Genomic DNA, 19861 nt, shown 5'->3' with positions numbered 1-19861 from the left:
CATAATTCATTGGATAATTTTACATTACTGCATAACATCAGTATTGTTGATAACTATATTTCTTTTCTTTTTATTTAACTTGTATATGTTTGTCTTGTCTTCTCTTTTGGAGTGTAAACACTTGAAGGCCAAAGCCTTATTTTTATTTTATTTTATTTTATTTTATTTTATTTTTTTTGAGACAGAGTCTCACTCTGTTGCTGGGGCTAGAGTGCCGTGGCGTCAGCCTAGCTCACAAAAACCTCAGACTCCTGGGCTCAGGAAATCCTCCTGCCTCAGCCTCTCGGGTAGCTGGGACTACAGGCATGCGCCACCATGCCCGGCTAATTTTTTCTATGTATTTTTAGTTGTCTAGCTAATTTATTTCTATTTTTAGTAGAGACGGGGTCTTGCTCTTGCTCAGGCTGGTCTCAAACTCCTGAGCTTAAACGATCCTCCTGCTTCGGCCTCCCAGAGTGCTAGGATTACAGGCATGAGCCACTGTGCCCGGTCCCAAAGGCTTATTTTTGATATGTGTCACCAAAGCCCTAGCATAGGGCTTTGCCCATAGACAGTACTCAGGAAAGATGTGTTGGTTTGATAAAGCTGTTATTTTTGTGACAGAAAATTGGAGAAGATAGCAGAATGATTTAATGGAGAGAGTAGTGTTTCTTAGCTTTCGGAGCTGGGATTGGATAAGGTAGTTAGTTACCTTAAACTCTGAGGGGGTTTCCTAGTTGAGGAAATGATAATATGTACTTTGCAGTTTTGTTTTAAAGTTTGGGGGTAATATCTATAAAGTGGCTCTCATAAAGACTGGTACTTGGCAATCACATAAAACTGGTGGCCCTCATTATTATGCGTTTTTCTCTTTTAGCTATAAGGGTAAATTAACCGTGGTAGTTTCAGTGGATAGTCTGGTTGACCCAACTAATTTACCATTTAGACTTTATGGCCACTAGGGATTTATTCTTTTGCATGCTTTAGCCTAGCAAAATTTTGCATTAGGGAAATATATATATATATATATATATATATATATATATATATATATTTTTATTTCAGCTTATTATGGGGGTACAGAAGCTCAGGTTATATATATTGCCCATGTCCCGCCCATCCCCCTGAGTCAGAGCCTCAAGTGTGTCCATTCCCCAGACAGTGCGCCTGGCACTGACCATGTAGTCATACCTCCATCCCCTCCCCCCACCCCCCACCTCCCGGAGTCAGCACCTTGTATTGGGGAAGTAAATGAAGTTTTACTTAACTTTATTCAAAATATCTACTAACTTTTAACTTTTCTTTGTAATATTTTAATAAAGACTTGATAAAGAAGGAAATGGACATAAAATATTGAACTTGCAAATGTTTTGACAGAGTACATTACTCCTCATTAAAATAGGTCTAGAACACAGGTTGGCAAACTAAGGTAGGCCAGCTGCTGGGTTTTGTAAATAAAATTTTATTGGAACACAGCCATTCTCATTCATTTGCAAATTGTCTATGGCTATTTTAGCACTACAGAGGGAGAGTTGAATTGCAACAGAGACCATATGGCCTCCAGGTTTAAAATATTTACTATCTGTCCCTTCAAAAAAAAGTATTACTTAGAAACTTTTTGTATATTATATGTTCTTGAGAATTATATATTAACGTTTAATACTTTGTTTTGCATTGCTTTTACAATGAAATTTAATATCTGAGGACATGAAAAGAATTTGACTTAGCAACAATCTTGAAGGAAATCTCCTGAGAAATCTCATTTCATTAGTTGAGAGACAAAAAAAGAGTGTGGCCTCAAGCCAAACAACCTAGAATTCAATCCTGCCTGCATCATTACTGGTTTTGAGATCTTGGGCGAGTTTCTTACCTTTCTGTGCCAATTTCCTCATCTGTAAATTGGGGATAATAACAGGATTTGTCTCATAGGAGTGTTAGGAGGATTAAATGAGTACTTCTAAAGTACTTGGAACAATGTCTGATACACAACAGGTGCTTAATATATTTAACCATTATTATCATCTAAGTGGGAACAAAATCCCCAGTTTCTAGTATATTGTGGGTACTCAGTGAATTCTAGCTGAATCTGAATTTGAACAATGATTATTACACAAAATTGTGATGATTCAATTGAAGGGTATGAATATTTAATGTAAGAAATATATTTGACTTGTGATGACATAATTCCATAAGGGGAAAAATATTCTTTTGCATATTGTCCCATTGCCACGCTGATCTTCTGATCAGTAGGTTACAGTGGTTAGACTGATTTTTTAAAATTAGCAATATTTCTTTTGTTGAAAAAACATATAGAATTTACAAGGTGCATAGAAATAGAAAATGTAAGCTCACTGGGAAAAGGACTGTCTTGTTCACTCCTGTAACCTAGTGCTTTGCTCATATTAAATACTCGGTAAATAATGATTCAGTGACCTCTCTGCATCCTTAATTCAGTCTTATTTTTATCCACTAACATCATGAGATTAGTGAAATTATTTAAGTATGTGAATATAGTTTTACTGTTAATTTAGATTTTGCCAGTAAGCAAAAATAGTGCCATTGCTGGGTTTATATAGGTTTAATATATTTATATTTCCAAAAGAAAGATTGGAAGAGGGATGACAAGTTGATAAATTTGTTCCTAACTGAAAGGAAGTAGATAGCATAGCACATGAGACGCTGGACTCTGGGGCCAGGCTGCCTGCATTTCGGTCACAGCCATGTGATCTCGGCCAAGTTGCTTCACGTCTTTGTGCGTTGTTAGTTTTTATATGTAAAAGGGGAATGGCAATAATAATACTTCCTTATAAGGCAATATTGTATATTTTGTGAGGATTAAATGTGTTAATACAAGTATAACACTATATTATATTGATGATATTATTAGCTGTTATCAATGAAATCACAAAATTTTTTTACTGTTTTACCCAAAGCTGAGATTGGTCTTGATTGTTAGGTTTGGAGCTGAAAAGGAGACACACGAAGCCTCATGTGAAGCAAAATGCCATTTATTTTGAGCATCTGGGTGCAGATGGGTGGAGGCCAAAGAGTGCCCACCAGGAGGGAGGGGAATGCCTTGGGTTTTCTAGAGGGTTTTTGGGGGGGTAGTGAGCAACACCTGCAGAGATGGGAAGGGGTGGTAGTTTGATCCTTATCAGCGAGGATAGGAATGCTGGCATGACTGCAGCTGTCTGGGTCGGAGTTAGATTTATAACCTCTGGACTCTCCAGATTCCTGCAGTTTTTGTGTCATGGGCTTTATGATCACTATATAAGTTTTCCGTTAACCTCATTGCATCGTATACATACTTTTCGGGTTCTCACCCAGAACAAACCTAACATTGATAACTTGTAAATAATTTTTATCTTTAAGATTAGCCTTTTACAGAATTGATTATTTTGCTCATCAGTAATTACTGTTATTCTCATAGCATTGGGGGTGTTGTGCTGGTAAACCTGTCAGGGTCTGAAAAATCTGCTGGAAGAGATACAATAGGTAAGTACCTGACTCTGCATTCTCTCTTTTAGAGTATACAAGAAATTTTTGTGCATATTGTTTCTATGCGTGTGTGTGGGCATTCACACACATACATACACATCAGGTGGGCACTAACAGGGCCTTTTTAAAAACTTTTTCTTTGGAAATAATGTAAACAAAAATTCGTAGTTTACAGAATTCTCACATAGCCTTTACCCAGATTCTCCAAATGTTAACAACTTATATAACTACAGTACAGTTATAAAAATCAGGAATTAACATTGATTATAATACTGTAGTCTACATAGCCTTTTTAAATTTTGCCAATTTTTTTTAAAACTAATGTTCTTTTTTTGGTCCAGGATCACTTGTTGCATTTAGTTAGTTGTCATGTCTCCTTCATTCCCTTTAATCTGGAACTGTTCCTCTGTCTTTTTTTGTCTTTTATGGCTTTGATACTTTTTTAGGGTACTGTCCAGTTGTTTTGCAGAATGTCCCTCAATTTGCATTTGTCTGAAATTTCCTTATGGTTAAATTGAGGTGGTGCATTTTTCTTAAAAATTTCATGGAAGTGGTATTGTTTTCTGGTTAGTGCATCATACCAGAAGGTACATAATGCTGATTGGTTCCATTACTAGCAATGTTAATTTTAAGATGGTGTCTGCCAGTTTGCTCCAGTGTGAAGTTACTAATTTTTCCCTTTGATACTATACAAATTTCCTGTTGCTATTATATTTTAACCCACAAATTTTGTCTTTCACTCTTGATTCTTGCCTGAAACAGTTACTACTATGGTGAACACTTAGTTTTGATCCATGGGTTAGATTTTACAAAAACAAAGGTAATCAGAATCCAGCTTAATGGTTTTCCTTGGATACTTCTTTAGATATTTGAAATTTATTAAACAGAACAATGCTTTCTAAATTATTCTTCATTACTGCTCAGTGAGCTATGCCTTGAACATAGCTTACCCTTCTCACTCCAAGCAACTTTGTATGTATAAAACACACACACTCTCTCTCTCTTTATGTGTGTGTGTATGTGTGTGTGTGTGTGTGTGTGTATATATATATATATATATATATATACATATATATGTTGTGTGTGTGAAAGATTTTGTTGACAGGCTTTTTTTTGCTTTTAAAGAAAGCTTGAAAAAAATAAAAATAGATTTAATCAAACATGGTTTTTTGAATAATTGATTAAAGTATTTAGTATGATCACTTGGCAGGAGAAGATTATTTAGCTGTTTTAAAAGACTTAAATGTTTTTGAGAGTGAGTTAATAAAAAGGATCAGTATTTATTATTCATGTACTATGAGCTCCGCACTATGTTAGATATTTTGGAATCTTAAAAAGTATAAGTTATGTGTTTGCATTTTTCAAGGAGTTCTTGATATGAAACAATATGAGATTTACAAAATCAAGCCACTATAGATTAAAATAATGCCATATTTAACCTAGTATAATTGGCTAAAGCAGAAGACAAGTAGGGTGGGAATTCAGCAGAGTAGAAAGGATACTTCGTGAAAGAAGTGGGACTTTAACAGAGTCTTGAAGATAGGGGTGGTAGTGGAATATACATTAAGAATGATATATAGGCCGGGCGTGGTGGCTCACACCTGTAATCCTAACACTCTGGGAGGCCGAGGTGGGCGGATTGTTTGAGCTCAGGAGTTCGAGTCCAGCCTGCGCAAGAACGAGACCCCGTCTCTACTAAAAACAGAAATAAATTATATGGACAGCTAAAAATATATATAGAAAAACTTAGCCGGGCATGGTGGCACATGGTGGCACATGGTGCCAGCTACTTGGGAGGCTGAGGCAGGAGGATCGCTTAAGCCCAGGAGTTTGAGGTTGCTGTGAGCTAGGCTGACGCCATGGCACTCTAGTTCGCGCAACAGAGTGAGACCGTCTCAAAAGAAAAAAAAAAAAAAAAAAAGAATGATATAAGGGGGTAGAGAAAACAATAAAAGTAACAGCATAGTGATGAAAGAAGCATTTGTTAAGCTGGATAGTGCCAGGTGTCAAAATTGTTTAGGCAGGAAAAAATAGGAAGCATATATTTCAAAATTAAAAACGGTGTTACGAGTTTTATTGCTGTAACATGTATCGGTTTGGTTAGGTCATTGAGGTGAATGCTTTTATATTTATTTGTTGACACATTAAACTCCTTCATATACTCCTGGAAGACATAGATGGGGTCATTATATGTCTTTATATCATTATAAAGATGATTTATATCATTATATATATATTATTTATTTATTTATTTATTTGAGGCAGAGTCTTGCTCTGTTGCCCGGGCTAGAGTGTTGTGGTGTCAGCCTAGCTCACAGCAACCTCAAATTCCTGAGCTCAAGTGATCCTCGTGCCTCAGCTTCCCGAGTACCTGGAACTACAGGTGTGCACCACCATGCTGGCTAATTTTTTCTATTTTTTAGTAGAGACTGGGTCTCGCTCTTGCTGAGGCTGTTCTTGAACTCCTGATCTCAAGTGATCCTCCTGCCTTGGCCTCCCAGAGTGCTAGGATTACAGGCATGAGCCACCATGCCCAGCCTTTATCTTTTCATTTTTGCATACTCATTTCTTGCAGTAGTATCTGACATATTATTAAAGTGTGTATTGAATGAGTTAATGAATGGATGCTTTAACCATGTTGATTTTTACAGGTTCCATTTGGTCTCTTGTTGGAGCCATGCTCTATGCTGTCTACATTGTTATGATTAAGAGAAAAGTAGACAGAGAAGATAAGTTGGATATCCCAATGTTCTTTGGTAAGAGTATGTTTAACTTGTGAGGCTTTTACTCTAAGTGATTAACTTAGGGGTTTGATTTTGTTTTTTGGAAGGAATAAATAAGGAAGCCTTTTCCCCCCTGCATATGATTCTTTAAAACTGTTTAAAGATTATGAAGTCCAGTCTCAATGTTTTTCTCTTACTTTGTCTTGCACTGTTGTGCATCTATGAGGGAACGCTGGTAGAAACTCCTCACACCTTTTTCATGTTAATGTCTTCAGCCTGTGAATCAGGTATTTTCCTCATTGACGTGACAGTTATGCTATTATAAGCATGTGAAAGTTTACCTGCTGTATTATACATTTTACCATTTTTGAATTGTTGGAAGCATAGGTTTGGGGGAACTGCCCCAAAATGATATGTATAATACTGTTCCAGTCTATGTACTTATTTTCACTAAAAATTGGCCATTTAAAGGCTTTCCATTTATATTTTATCTTTAAGACTCAGGATCTTTTATAACATAGATTCTCAAATTACTCAATTACAGCTTTTGGCACCAATTCTTAGGTTTTGGTAAATAAAATACCTAATATGATTTATAAATTCTACTTTGCCTAAAATCAGCATAGTAAAGAACTTACAGTATCTGTAAGATTACAAAAGAAATGCACATTGATAAGATATCTTCCTAAAGATATCTGAATTTAAACAGATAAAGAAGCCTGGTGCTGAGAGTTCAAAGTGCAGCTTACAGGGAGTCAGGAGGTTTGTCTCATACTCATCTGAAATATGAGGAAATTGAACTAGATGAATGGCTTCCAAACCATGATTTAGGGAATACAGAGGGCCCTGGAAAGGCTAGGAAGAGGTAGAGTTGCATGCACGGGTCTGGTTCTTGGATTCCTTTGCTGCTTCAGCTGGAACAACTCTACTTTTTTGTGCTTTTTGCATTACAATTTAATTTGTAGAAAAGATTTTCCACCAAAAATAGTTTGAATACTTGCACCTAAAGATTAACAAAAATAAAATGTTTGAAAAGCCACCAGACTGAGTGATTGCTTAAGTGCCTTTTAAGTATAGAATTTAAGAAATATACTTCAATGAAGATAATTTTAATGATATCTTATTTTAGAGTCATAGAAAATTCCATTTGCAATGGAATGAAATGCTAATTTTTTTGAGTATTTGAGGTAAATGGTTATGTCAGTGACACTTTTCTTTTAGTAGTGGCAATTTGCAAGAAAAATTGCTTCATTTACTCTTATTAGAGAGAGTCCATATAGACATGTAACTTGTATTGGTTCTGTTCATATGCGATGTGATATGTAAAGCAATATTGACCTGCTCTGGGCTTTATATAGGATTTGTAGAAGAAGAAGTTAGGATTGGGATGTGGGGGGTTCTTGAGGCAGGGGAGTATAAGCAGAGGCTTAATGATTGTGCTGGGACTTCGCTTGCGGGAAGAACAGGAAGGTATGTGGTGCTAGATTCTGGGGGCTCTGGGGAATAGGTGAAGTCATTTGGACTTTTTGTCTCTAGGTCAAAGGTGGCTAATCTATGTGAAATTTCATAGAATCATCACTTCAAGGGCCAGAAAATAGATTTGGTTCTTGATAATGCCAAATTTTGTTGTCTTAATTAGAATAACTTTTTAATGTTATTTAAGCCTTTTAAGTTCTTAGTCCCTTTTGTATGTGTCCTTTTGGTTTTTTATCACTAGATGTCCTAAGTTGGGTTCCCTAAAGCAGGATATGAGACAGGGATTTGGTGCGGGTGGTTTACTGGTTTTCTGAAGGAAAAACTTATAAGGGAGTGAAGGAAGCAGGATGGAGAAGGAAAAAGAACGAGGTAGCAGAGGGAGAACAGGTAATATGTCTAGGCAGTCTTCTGAGTTGTCCTGCCTTGGCCCATTTGGCCTTGTGACTCCTTCAGTTAGTTGTGGGCTGCAGAGGGTGTGGGGTGGTGAGGGTGGGAACTTTCTGGGGAAGACAGATTTGTTTTGCTCTCCAGAGACAGTTCTTTAGAGAAGGGGGTGGAGCGGCTGTGAGTCTTTAGCAGCAGATGGAAAGTGGGTGCTCCTGCCCTGTTAAGATTTAACTAGGCATCCTAAATGCTGGTTTATTATTTAGGTGGCATGGCAAGTATAAAATATATATCTACTGTAATTTAATTTTTTTTAAGAAAGCTCTATGGTTACCTCATGGATCTAATAGTAGATTTGTGTTGTTAGACTGTACAGAAAGTGCAACAAAAATTACTATACAACTGTAATCTTTTTTCTTTATAGTCTTTACATTCACATGTACATAGTCATTTATAAACTTAATTTCTATAATAATAACAGCTAACTTCTATTAAGTGCTTAACTATGTGCCAGGTGCTATGATATATTTTATAAGTGTTTAATCTTCCCAGCAGCCTAATTAAATATTATTTTATATTTATAGATTGGAAAACTGAGGCTTAAAAGAGGTTCTGCATCTTGTGTAAGGTGTATACTACTAGTGAATTGTAGAGCTGGGATTGGACCCAGGACAATCAGACTATAGAGCGTACACCTTTCAACCACTACATGGATAGCTTTCCTTTATGAGTAACCAGCCTGTACTTAGTTCATATGTTGAATAACTATTTGTGCACATATGTTATCTCACCAACTAGCTAGAGTTCTTAGAAGGCAGAGAATTTTATTTTCTTTGGAATATTCCTCCATTATTCCCAGCATAGCATAGGTGTTTTGAACATAAATGAGTTGAATCAGAGAGCAAACCATCTATTTCCTCAAAATTAATTTAGGCTAAATACACAAACGCATACATAATCAGCTATTTCTTTAAGTTCTAGGATACTATATTATTAATAGCTAAGGTTAACAACGCTTCTTGTTGAATTTTCTTAAGTGGTTTATTCCACAGTAGTTGCTCCCATATAGTGGAGATAATTGAACTTTGACTCAGTGATCACCAATTCCTTGATGCAGTTTTTTCTGGCATTGAGCTATTCACCGAACTCACTTGAAAACAAACCCATAGAAATTCTAGTTAAGGAAACCTGTTGGAGCCTTTTGTGCAAAATCTAATATTTTCTAATTACAGGGTTAATAAGATTCGAAAATTGAAATAAATTACAATTTTAACTTTCGTCTCTTTTATATGTGTTCAGGTTTTGTAGGTCTGTTTACTCTGCTGCTCCTATGGCCAGGTTTTTTTTTACTTCATTATACTGGATTTGAGGACTTTGAGTTTCCCAATAAAGTAGTATTAATGTGCATTATCATTAATGGCCTTATTGGAACAGTTCTCTCAGAGTTCCTGTGGTTGTGGTATGTATTACTTATTCTCTTATTGGTTATTAATTATTAGTTATCAGTTAATTGACTTTTGGATTGTTTAAGCATTTATATTTCTTCTGTCTGCTGATGGTCCCTCCTGTGCATCCCCCACCACACACACACACACACACACACACACACACACACTCTCACTTACAGTTGAATACATTAAAGTGTTTCTAGGAAGTAGAGTGTTAATGCAAATGAAAGTAGTCATTATCTAATGGACATCCAGACTTATAAGATGTGTATGGCAAGTATGAATGCCTGGGTTCTAAGTGAGAATCTAGGGGGCTTTGTTTATTTAAGAGGCTTTGGAACATCTGGTTGGTTGTTCATAGGCTTTTTTGTTTTGTTTATTCTCAGGATGTTTCCTGTGGGTGAGCCAGATGTGTAAACCATAGACTGATTAATTTAAGATGTTAACATACTTTGATATGTTATAATATCAAATATATTGATATGTGATAATAAGGTTAAAATAATTTAAAGATGGTATCATGTATGGGGTTTGAGAAATCTTTCAAATATAGAGCTTTATATTGAGTCCTATTTCCATCTAATAGGAACTTAAAAAGAAATACACAAATTGTACTTAAACTTCTAGATGAATTTTATTACATACTAATTGAGACCATTAACTAGTTTTCCCTTGCAAAAGACTGCAACAGAAACGGACTTTCTCGTGAAATCTTCCTCCACGCCCTGCCTATGCTCCTCCCCATCTCCCTGTCCAGTGAAGGAAATATCTCTATTTTCTTGATATCTTCCATATTTACTCCGTTTGGTGTAGTACTTAAAGATTTACTTTGTATTGTAATAATTTACGTACTTATCTGAACTCCTTTGCTGATCTAAATCTCTTTGACCAACTCACTTACTCATTTTTTCATCTTTCATTACATATATTTTAGATGCCCAACTTTTTTTTAACCTGAAATATTAATAGATGACAAAAGGAATCAGCCATCAGCTAAACTGGGAAAAGCTGCTATTAAGTCAAACAGGTTTTCTAATTCTACCTTTCAGATTTTTATTATAGTACTTTGCATGGTGACTGTCCAGGAATGTATGCTTTATTTGACCCCTGTATCCTCTTTTCACACAGCAGCTCATGAGTAGTAGGAAACACAAGTACTTGAGTTCCCTTTACCTCATCAGTGGAGACTAATTGTCCAGGCCCCAGTGAATACTTCTGGTGATACTTTATCAAGAGATAGCCCATTTTATTGCAAGGCAGTGTTAAATTCTAACACATATACTGAGCTACAATTTACTTGCCTATAACTTCCATGGATCTGTAGTTCTAATACATACATTATGGTTTTTTATCATTTTTTATCATTTTCTTCATACATACCCAAATTATTAGTCTTTGTAAATGGTTTATCTACCTCCATTTGGTATAATATTTTCCTTTAACTAAACAAAATCATATGCAGATTGATATTTCAGAATTTCATACCAACATTGATAGTTCAAGGTGGAAATAAAATGAAGAGCTTAGCTTTTGGTTAGAACAGTTGTTTGAAAAGTGGAAAACAACAAAGAAATATTCTTAAAAATATCCAGTTCCTTCTTTTCTATGCTAAGCCAATCAAAAGAATAATACACTATTTTAGTTTTTATGAGAGTGAGATGTTTTGCTTTGGAGGCAGAGTTGCATGTTGGTTTATCACTTTCTTAAAGTCTACGTGTAAGGTATCGTCCTGCTATTTTAACAGTGCTATTTTCTTTGTTAGCTAAGTAGCATTATAAAACTATAAGAACTCTGTTGAACAGTTTTTTAAAAAAATTAATGAAATAGAAATTATATATCCAAAGTTGAATAATATTTATAAATAGATCTTGAAAATAACAAAATATTTTGAACTTTTAATACTTATATGTTTATATTTTGATCTTTGAAGATAAACATTGAGAATCATCTTAATATATTTATTATTTTTTATGTCTCAGTCCATCCTGAGTTCTTATTTCTGCTCCTGATCTCTCAAGCCTATATTATAGTTTAAAAAGTCTTTTGTTCAGTGTTTTTCTTTCGTTCTTTTATTTTTTTAATATAAAAATGCATATTTTCTCTTTTGTTTCCTTTTAGGGGCTGCTTTCTTACCTCATCATTGATAGGCACACTTGCACTAAGCCTCACAATACCTCTTTCCATAATAGCTGACATGTGTATGCAAAAGGTAAGGCAAACTGTTTGTTAGATACTTTAGGTATATTGTTAAAACAGACCAAATGAAAATTAAGGGTTATGACTAAATTATACAGGATACAAATATGAATAATACTTGATGTCTTCTATCTGAAGGTACTTTACTACCTAGAAATACCAAAAGTACCAAAGCAATGGATAATCTCCATTTTTAGCTTTTCATTTTTTTTTTCTAAATTTCTAAGTTAAGGGCATTATCTTTATATGTAGTTCTTCGGGTTTTCAGCTGATTTTGTTTCAGATGTTCTTGGTAAGTCAGTGATATGGAATAGGGGATACATTTTATCATATAAGTAATAGTATTTTGGCTTCTAAGATAAACTCTTATCAGAGGTTCCTTAGCACTATGCTGATACTGGAGAGAAGAGCAGCACATGAACGATGCTGTTTCTCAGTGAATGTTCATTTTGGGACTGAGCAGAGCAGGTGTCCCTTTTCTCTTCTATGAAGCCCTGCTGATCTGAGTGCAGAGATTCTTGTGATGAATATTGGCAATGATAACATCACAAAAAAGAGAATTTGAGGTGTCTCTGCCAGCAGCCTAGAAGGGAGGAGCCTCAGTGCTCCTAGAGGTAGCATGGGTTTGCCATTGGCTGATGCTGAAAGATGGAGGGTAGCCATTTATCACACAGTTCAGCATTTGTAAGCTTTTAACCACAAGTACTAAGTGACAAGTGTGTGTGTGTTTTGGTTTAATATAATTTGAAGAGGAAAATACTTCAAAGCCTAGAGGCTTATAATGGTGTAAAAATAATCAGATTTTTAAAGCTATTTTTCTTTAGATCTTTGCATTTTTTAAGATGAAGGCGAAATACTCTCAGTGATATGTATCCTCTTTATAAAACAATTCTGTGCTGACATTTAACTTTGTTTTATGGCTCAGTAAATTCTTACTTATTTGTCATGGTTAAAGAATGGAGATCTTCTCCTTAATTGAGAATTAAGTATCTTACATACCATGTGTTTTCAAAGAATGTGAATATTATAAAATACACATAATACCAAAATTACACATCATTAAATTCTTTTAAATAATATCCAGGTCCTTCCCCGTCTCCGGGTTGTAATCCCGAACATGAACCAAAATGGTCGTAGTGAATCTGGGGAGGTGCTTGTTAAAGACTTTTGGTAGACTGCTGTATAAATCACCTTTACCATACTGATATTTTAAAAACATAAGCTTTTGTATATTGAAAAAAAATTGAAGGTCAATTTTAGGAAATTTTTAAGAGAACTGTTACAGGGGACCTTATTTTGTTAAATGACTAATTTGTTTAATAAACTATTTTAGGATGAAGGCAAAACACACGGGGAAATGTATGTATATGTAATTAATTAGAAAAACGTAACCAAATAGTCTTTTCTTCACTGTCTTCACATGTAGAACTGGGAAATGAGTTAAATGAGTAGGCTGGGCTTTGGGTGGGCGTTGAGGATAGGGAGATTCCTTCTGGAAAAAGTAGCAGGGTGTGTCCAAAACTGTAATAGAAACATGATAGGATAAATTTCCACTTTCAGAGGTTTTTTGGGTTCTATTAGCCAACCATATTTACAGATGGCTTCTGAAATTTTAGCCTTTGTTAACATTGTGCTTGAAACAAATTGATTATTTTAATCTACTTATAATTGTTTTGCATAATAGGAAGCTTCCCTGACCAAATTCAGATTTATATTCAGATGTATTCAAGAATTAGAAAAAAAATTTTTGTTTACTTAGGCATTTTGCTTTGTTTTAATAAGTGTCTTTATTTCTTTTGTTTGCATAGCTTATTGGAAATCAAATTAGAAGTTTTTTATTACAAGGCAATACATAAATAACGACATTCTTGAAAGTGAATTTTACCTTTAAAAGTCTTCTAGGATTCTCTCTACTTTTATAAAGTTTACTTTTATTCAGTTATAAAATAAGATTTTTAGTTGAATGAAATCATTCTATCGACTATATCTACGTTTTTAATTCTCATGCATAATTTTTTAATACTTTTTCTGATCTTGGGTGATTTAAAGGCATCATGGTTTTTCTAGATTATTAAATATTCTGGTAAATATTCCAAGAATATGTTAAAAATGTCTCCGTAATTTGATTCACTAAATGAAGGCTTTTTTGTTTTTCTTAATAACTGCTCTTTCCTGTCTGTTCTTAGGCTGACTCAGCCACTGTGTGTGTATACCATACAAACAGGGCATGTATGTTAAAAATTGTCAGTTATTATTCTTGTGTTATGTGTTTTGAGTTTCCTCTTAAAAGATATTAGTCTTACAAAACCCCTTTACTCTAATGGTGCTATGAAATGGAATAGTATATATTTTCCACCAGAGGGAGTCTTGCCTATGATTCCACACCTCTTTTATTTATTTATTTTTTAAACTCTCAGAATAAATAAACATGGTTCTCCTTCCCTATTTTAAAGATAAGAGTTACTATTTTCATCATTATTTTAAAAGCAGACCTCCAGGATGTTGCACCTAAGTCTCTACTGTTGATCAGTGCAGGCTTCTTTGACAATTGTTTTTGATCGTTATTTGAATCTAGATTGTAAAGGTAAACTAGGGAAAGGGAAGAATGATTTTTATTAATGGTAACTTCATGGCATCTCATTATTTTTTATTTTCTTGACAACCCTAATAAATGACAGATTGGAGGATCAGACTTGGTGACATTGGAGGGCTCTTCACTGCTGAGGCTTGTCTTGTTGCTTGTCTTCTCTGGCTAACACTCCATAGTAAAAGTATTCCTATATATTTTCTTTGTTTTAAAGGTCATTAATTCATTTCAAACTTTTTTCATTTGTTATTAGGTAATAATCAAGCTGGTTTTGAGTGTCATGATTAGCATTTGTTGCAAATTGTTAGTAAAAGGTTTGCAAAAGTTGCACTTAACGATTTCGTTTGTTTTTAGTGCTGTCTTAACTGTAACATAATACAACATAGCACAAGTATAACTTACTTGTTTAAGTGTGCCTTTTCGAAGATGACTTCAGTAACTGAGGGAAAGGGATCCACTTGAGAATAGGCAGTAAACAGTAAAGAAGAAATGGGCAACATGGTGTGCAATGTGGTATTCACAGTGGATATTTCTGCATGGTGTACTATGCCTAATAAATGGGAAGCATTCCTTCTTGGCTTTCCTTAAGCCTATTTTCCAAGCAAGAAGTATTGTTGTTGGTAATTTAGGTAAGTGGAATTGTAAGTTGAAGTCCTAAATCCTTATTTAATAATAATATACTTAATAATACATTGTCTGTGCTTACTGTTATCTTTTTGGTGTTTTAACTTATTCTTGCTAGTTTTCACAGATGGAAAATTTATGTTAAAGGGGAAAATTGCCCTAATAATTGTGGGTTTGTTCTTCCCCTATCTTTTATTTTTAGGTGCAGTTTTCTTGGTTATTTTTTGCAGGCGCTATCCCTGTATTTTTTTCATTTTTTATTGTAACTCTCTTATGCCATTATAATAATTGGGATCCTGTGATGGTGGGAATCAGAAGAATTTTTGCCTTTATATGCAGAAAACATCGAATTCAGAGGTAGGTTTAGTTCCAATACAGATTTTTAAAAAATAATGTTTGCTAAATAAAGTAAGAGTCATATCATGCTAGCCTAGTTTTTAGAGATTTTATGAGGAATTATTAAAAGAATATAATTTATCTATGTTATGCTAGATAAAAATAAAATAATTTGTTCAGATCCTTTGGGTAATAAAATAGTTTCTTCCTAACTACTTTTCAGAAAAAATGTTTTGATTCATAGGTAAAACCAAAATGCTTACTATTTTGCCATAATGAATTTAAATGAAGACTTATTGGTTTGAACATAATTCATAATAGAATATGATAGCACTGCCTAAAATTCTCTTTTTTTGATTTCTTTCTTTTTAAGAAAAAACACTATTTACATTTTACTCTAAAAAGAATTTGGGACAAGTTCTTGGGAAATTTTGTCCTAGTATTGGTTCTGCCCCTAGCTTGTATCCTGACCTCACAACTTGAGCCAGTGGAGTGGATAATGTTTAAGGTTCCCTTTTAGCTGTAAAGCTTTCTTTAACTGTTGCTTTTTTTTCTGAAGAGTTCCAGAAGACAGCGAACAGTGTGAGAGTCTCATTCCTATGCACGGTGTTTCTCAGGAGGATGGAGCTAGTTAGCTGTTGTCTGTAGCCCAGGTATGTCTGTGAGCTGGCATTAGTATTGAATACGATTCTTATTCTTGTAATATTCAAACGTAGGATTGATTTTCCATAATTAGTTGTTTGAGAGGCAGTGCAGCCTAAAGGCTAAGGGAATAGCCTCTGGGTTCCAATTCCAGCTTCTCCATTACTAGCTGTGTGACCTTATGTAAGGTTCTTAACTTTTTTACGCTTCAGTTTTCTTATTTGTGAAATGGGATTACAGTAGAACCTCCCTCATAAGGTTATTAAAAATATTAAATGCTTGGCAAGTTTAAGTATATACAGTAGTGACTGACTCAAATTAAATGATCAGTAAGTTTTAACTCTTATTTTTATTCATGCTAAGGGTCATCATTTTATTTAGTGAGATACTTTAGAAAAATATTTTTTCTCTGATTATGAAAGTAAGAGTAAATGTAATATTTTGGTGTATATCCAGTCTTTTCTCTGTGTGTATGTGTTTTATATAATTGATACAATGTATATCCAGATTCTCTGCTTTGTCACTTAGCAATGGTTCAGTAACAATTTTTCATTTTTTAGGTTTTAAGAAATATTGTCTTTCTATTTCTTAGATGACAGAAAGAGTGCATGATATTTAATGTTTTGCTGAAAGAGTGCTTGAAATAAATCCAATGTGTATCTTTGGCAGATAGAAAAAATGATTGTTTATTTTGAATGAGAGATCACAATAAATTTCTAGAATTCTGAAGATTCAAGTCCCTTCCTTCTGAGATATCGTTAGGCAATTTATATTGAAATGTTTTCCTGATCGCAACTGGGTTTCCCTTCCCCACCTAGAACATGGTACAACTTCTCAACTCCTAACACTCACATTGGCCTTGAAGCTTAAGTGTCATTATCTTCTTGGTAAATTTACCTCTAATCTAAGGCTAATTGTCTTAGTTTTTGTGTTTTTCTCTGGTGGCTTGTTTTTTAATCTAGTTTTCCCGTTGTGATGGTCATACATCCCCACGGTTTGAGTTCTAGTTCTCCAAGACTTGTACCCCTGCCCCACCCTGCCCGTGCTGCGTCCTGCTTTTATTCTTTTCCTACTCTGAGGAAATTACTTTAAACTCTTAGCTGATTCTTTACCTTCCTGTCTTTAAGTATCATGTTTATGACTTTTGTTTCTTGAATTTTCAGTTTTAGCCATCTTCAATTGACTTTTCCACTGAGGTTGATGAGAATAGGTTATTTTCAAGTTTACTTTTCCTCTGCTCCCACCCACATGCCTGCCTCCCAGCCCCCATCAGTCCTACCTCCTCCTCCCTGTGTAGTTATTGCATAATTTGGAGTAGATGGAAATGAGATGGAGAAGAGGCACTTGACCAACTGTGAAAAGTAAGGAGAAGACATCTGAGTGTCTAGCTGCTTTTTCTCTAGACTTTGTACCAATCTTCCTGTCTTTAGTTGTTTCTTCATCCCTCCTTATAGAGATATGTGGTCCTATTTCTCCATTGCTAGCAAGAGTTGGCTGCTGTTTTCTTGTCTCACAGGTCTTCTCTTTGTCCATTGGTTTATTCCTTTTAAGGAAAAATCCCTTGGTTGTCTTTTTTTGTGAGGAAGCGAAGGAGTGGAACTACATATGTATTTATTTGCCATCATTGAATTTAAAAAACATAAACACAATTACAGTCAGTCCTCAATGTCGTTGATAGGTTCTTGGGAACTGCGCCTTTAAGCAAAATGCTATACAACAGTTCCTCAAATAAATTTTTTTGTTATAATGTTGATGAGGAAAAAAAATTGGTTTTGTTGTCATTTTGCTTAAAGTTGTAGTTTCCAAGAACTGTTAACAATGTTAAGTGAAGACTTAACTATATTCTGTAAAGATTTTAAATACTGTAATTTATTCATTATTTTTCCTTGGTATGCTGTGCATTATTTCCATACACACTCAAACCCACCCCGACCCAGGCAAGGTTTCAATCTTTTTAGAAGTGAGAGCTGGATAAAGGGGAGATAGTGGAGACTAAAGAAGATGCATTGCAACAGAGTAGTGTAGAGTAGAACAGGTTGAGCAGGAGTCTTGGTCTCTGCAAGGGTAATGGTGGACAACAGCAGGAGTAAAACCAACTGCTAATATGTAATGTGTAAGTAAGTTGTAGATGTCAGCCTTTGACATTGCTATAGAAGTCACTTTCATGAGTTCTAAGTACTTGCTTCGAGTATCCAGTTATTAAATATATATACAATATATGATAGATATTTCAACATTAAGATAATTTGTTTTTTAAAACCTGAACTATAGGAAATTATAATCTAATCATGTTTTTATGTATTTTTTTGTTTGTTTTTAGCTTGATAATGGAACACTATACAGCGAAGAGACAATCTCTGGCAAGTTTTTGTAGAAAAGTGTTTCAGTGCCTAGTCTGAAAAATAACAGTTTCAGTTCTTTGAAACTCTAAAATGTATTTTTCTCATATCTGTTTTCTTCATTTTCATAATGAAGTACTTTGCTATGTAGCTGTGTACATATCACTACAATTATAGGAAGTTCCAGTCCATAGTCCATCTAAAGGACCAATCTGCCTTACCACATCTCAAGGAATTCAGCTGATGAAATCATTTGAACTAATCAAGAAATGAATCCTGATGTTCTGGAGACTTTATTTTCACATATTTGTTAAATGCTGGACTATATTATGAAAATGTTTTTAAGAAATCATTTAAGTATTCATAGACCAGTATTTCTGACAGGTAAAATGCTAAAATAAGCTGCCTGTAATAGGTACGGATTATATTTTTGAGTTTTGTAGAATATTGCAAATTAACCACATAGAAAAATGTTTAATTTATGCAACAGGTATGTTCATGCAAATTTGGTAGGACTTTAAAAAGAATAAATATTTGAGAAACGATCTGGTTCACTTACACTACATATGCTGTGTTGTCCTTTCATAGCATTAGGTGCCTTGTATTTTAAATCTGTGACAAACCATGACAAATTTTTAAAGGAGAAGTATTATTATAAAATGAAGAATTGTGTATTTCTAAAGGTGATATTGCTGTAAATTTAATTGATAAAGCTCTGTTTAGAGTTTTGAAGAAATATTGTCTCTTCAATTAAGAAATTTTCATAATGGAATGATTTAAATTGAAGTGATAAAGAGTATTATTAAAATAAAATTTTTATATGTGTATCTGTGTATTATAAATGTATCAAGTAATTTCTAATTTTTTTCACATATAAATGTGCCAGATTACTCTAGAACTTGATGCTGCTGCTTTAAAGAATTTTAGTTTTTCTAAATAAATTTTTGATGGTTAAAATACCAAAGAAGAAAAGTAATCAGGGATTCTACTTAAAAAATTACATTTGAATTTTTCCTCTACCAATATTAAATTAAATGTAAGATACTCCTAATTGCAACTCCTAAACATAGGACTTACATGTACTTATTGTGCAACTGCTCCTGGACTCTATTTGCCATTAACATCAGTGAACATATATCCCAGGTTTCACTAGCTTTTGACTAAGCAGAATCCATTCCCTTTTCAAGTTTTGTGAGAGTAGTTTAGTTCTGTTCAAAATTACTTAACAAATCTGATTTTTAAAAATTCCCTTTGCAGTGTTCAGCTTCATTTTGTCCTATTCATGTTCTTAAAATTGCTTTGGTGTTACCATGAGTCTAAAATGAAGTTTAGCCATCTTTCTGCTTAGTCCTGAGAACTTCTATATTAATTTAAAAGGTTATTTATGATATTAAATTAAAAGAATATCTGTCTTCTCATTTGGTACCACCAATAATTCTTAAGCTAAAAATGTTGATTTTATTATACTTTTTGATCTTTTTAACTTGACAAGGTAAAGGCTCAAGAATGTGGATTTCTAGGCTGGGCACAGTGGCTCATGCCTGTAATCCTAGTACTCTGGGAGGCCGAGGCGGGCGGACCATTTGAGCTCAGGAGTTTGAGACCAGCCTGAGCAAGAGCGAGACCCTA

The 19861-nt window shown here is 34.3% G+C and overlaps 1 protein-coding gene across 2 annotated transcripts in view; it reads left to right on the top strand.

Annotated features, from left to right (window-relative positions):
* Positions 1–19059, top strand: part of SLC35F5 (solute carrier family 35 member F5) — a 41251-nt gene extending 22192 nt beyond the window's left edge. For both annotated transcript variants that reach the window (XM_045560264.1, XM_045560265.1), the window contains exons 10-16: positions 3410–3474; positions 6129–6233; positions 9360–9519; positions 11627–11717; positions 15118–15272; positions 15811–15904; positions 18214–19059. In XM_045560264.1, coding sequence (XP_045416220.1) covers positions 3410–3474; positions 6129–6233; positions 9360–9519; positions 11627–11717; positions 15118–15272; positions 15811–15886 — 652 coding nt within the window. In that variant the 3' untranslated portion in view covers positions 15887–15904; positions 18214–19059. The remainder of the gene's footprint in view (positions 1–3409; positions 3475–6128; positions 6234–9359; positions 9520–11626; positions 11718–15117; positions 15273–15810; positions 15905–18213) is intronic.
* Positions 19060–19861: the final 802 nt, after the last annotated feature.

Source organism: Lemur catta, chromosome 8 (genome assembly GCF_020740605.2).
Source record: "Lemur catta isolate mLemCat1 chromosome 8, mLemCat1.pri, whole genome shotgun sequence".
NCBI classification, from domain to species: domain Eukaryota; kingdom Metazoa; phylum Chordata; class Mammalia; order Primates; family Lemuridae; genus Lemur; species Lemur catta.
This window is presented reverse-complemented; position numbering and strand designations above follow the sequence as displayed.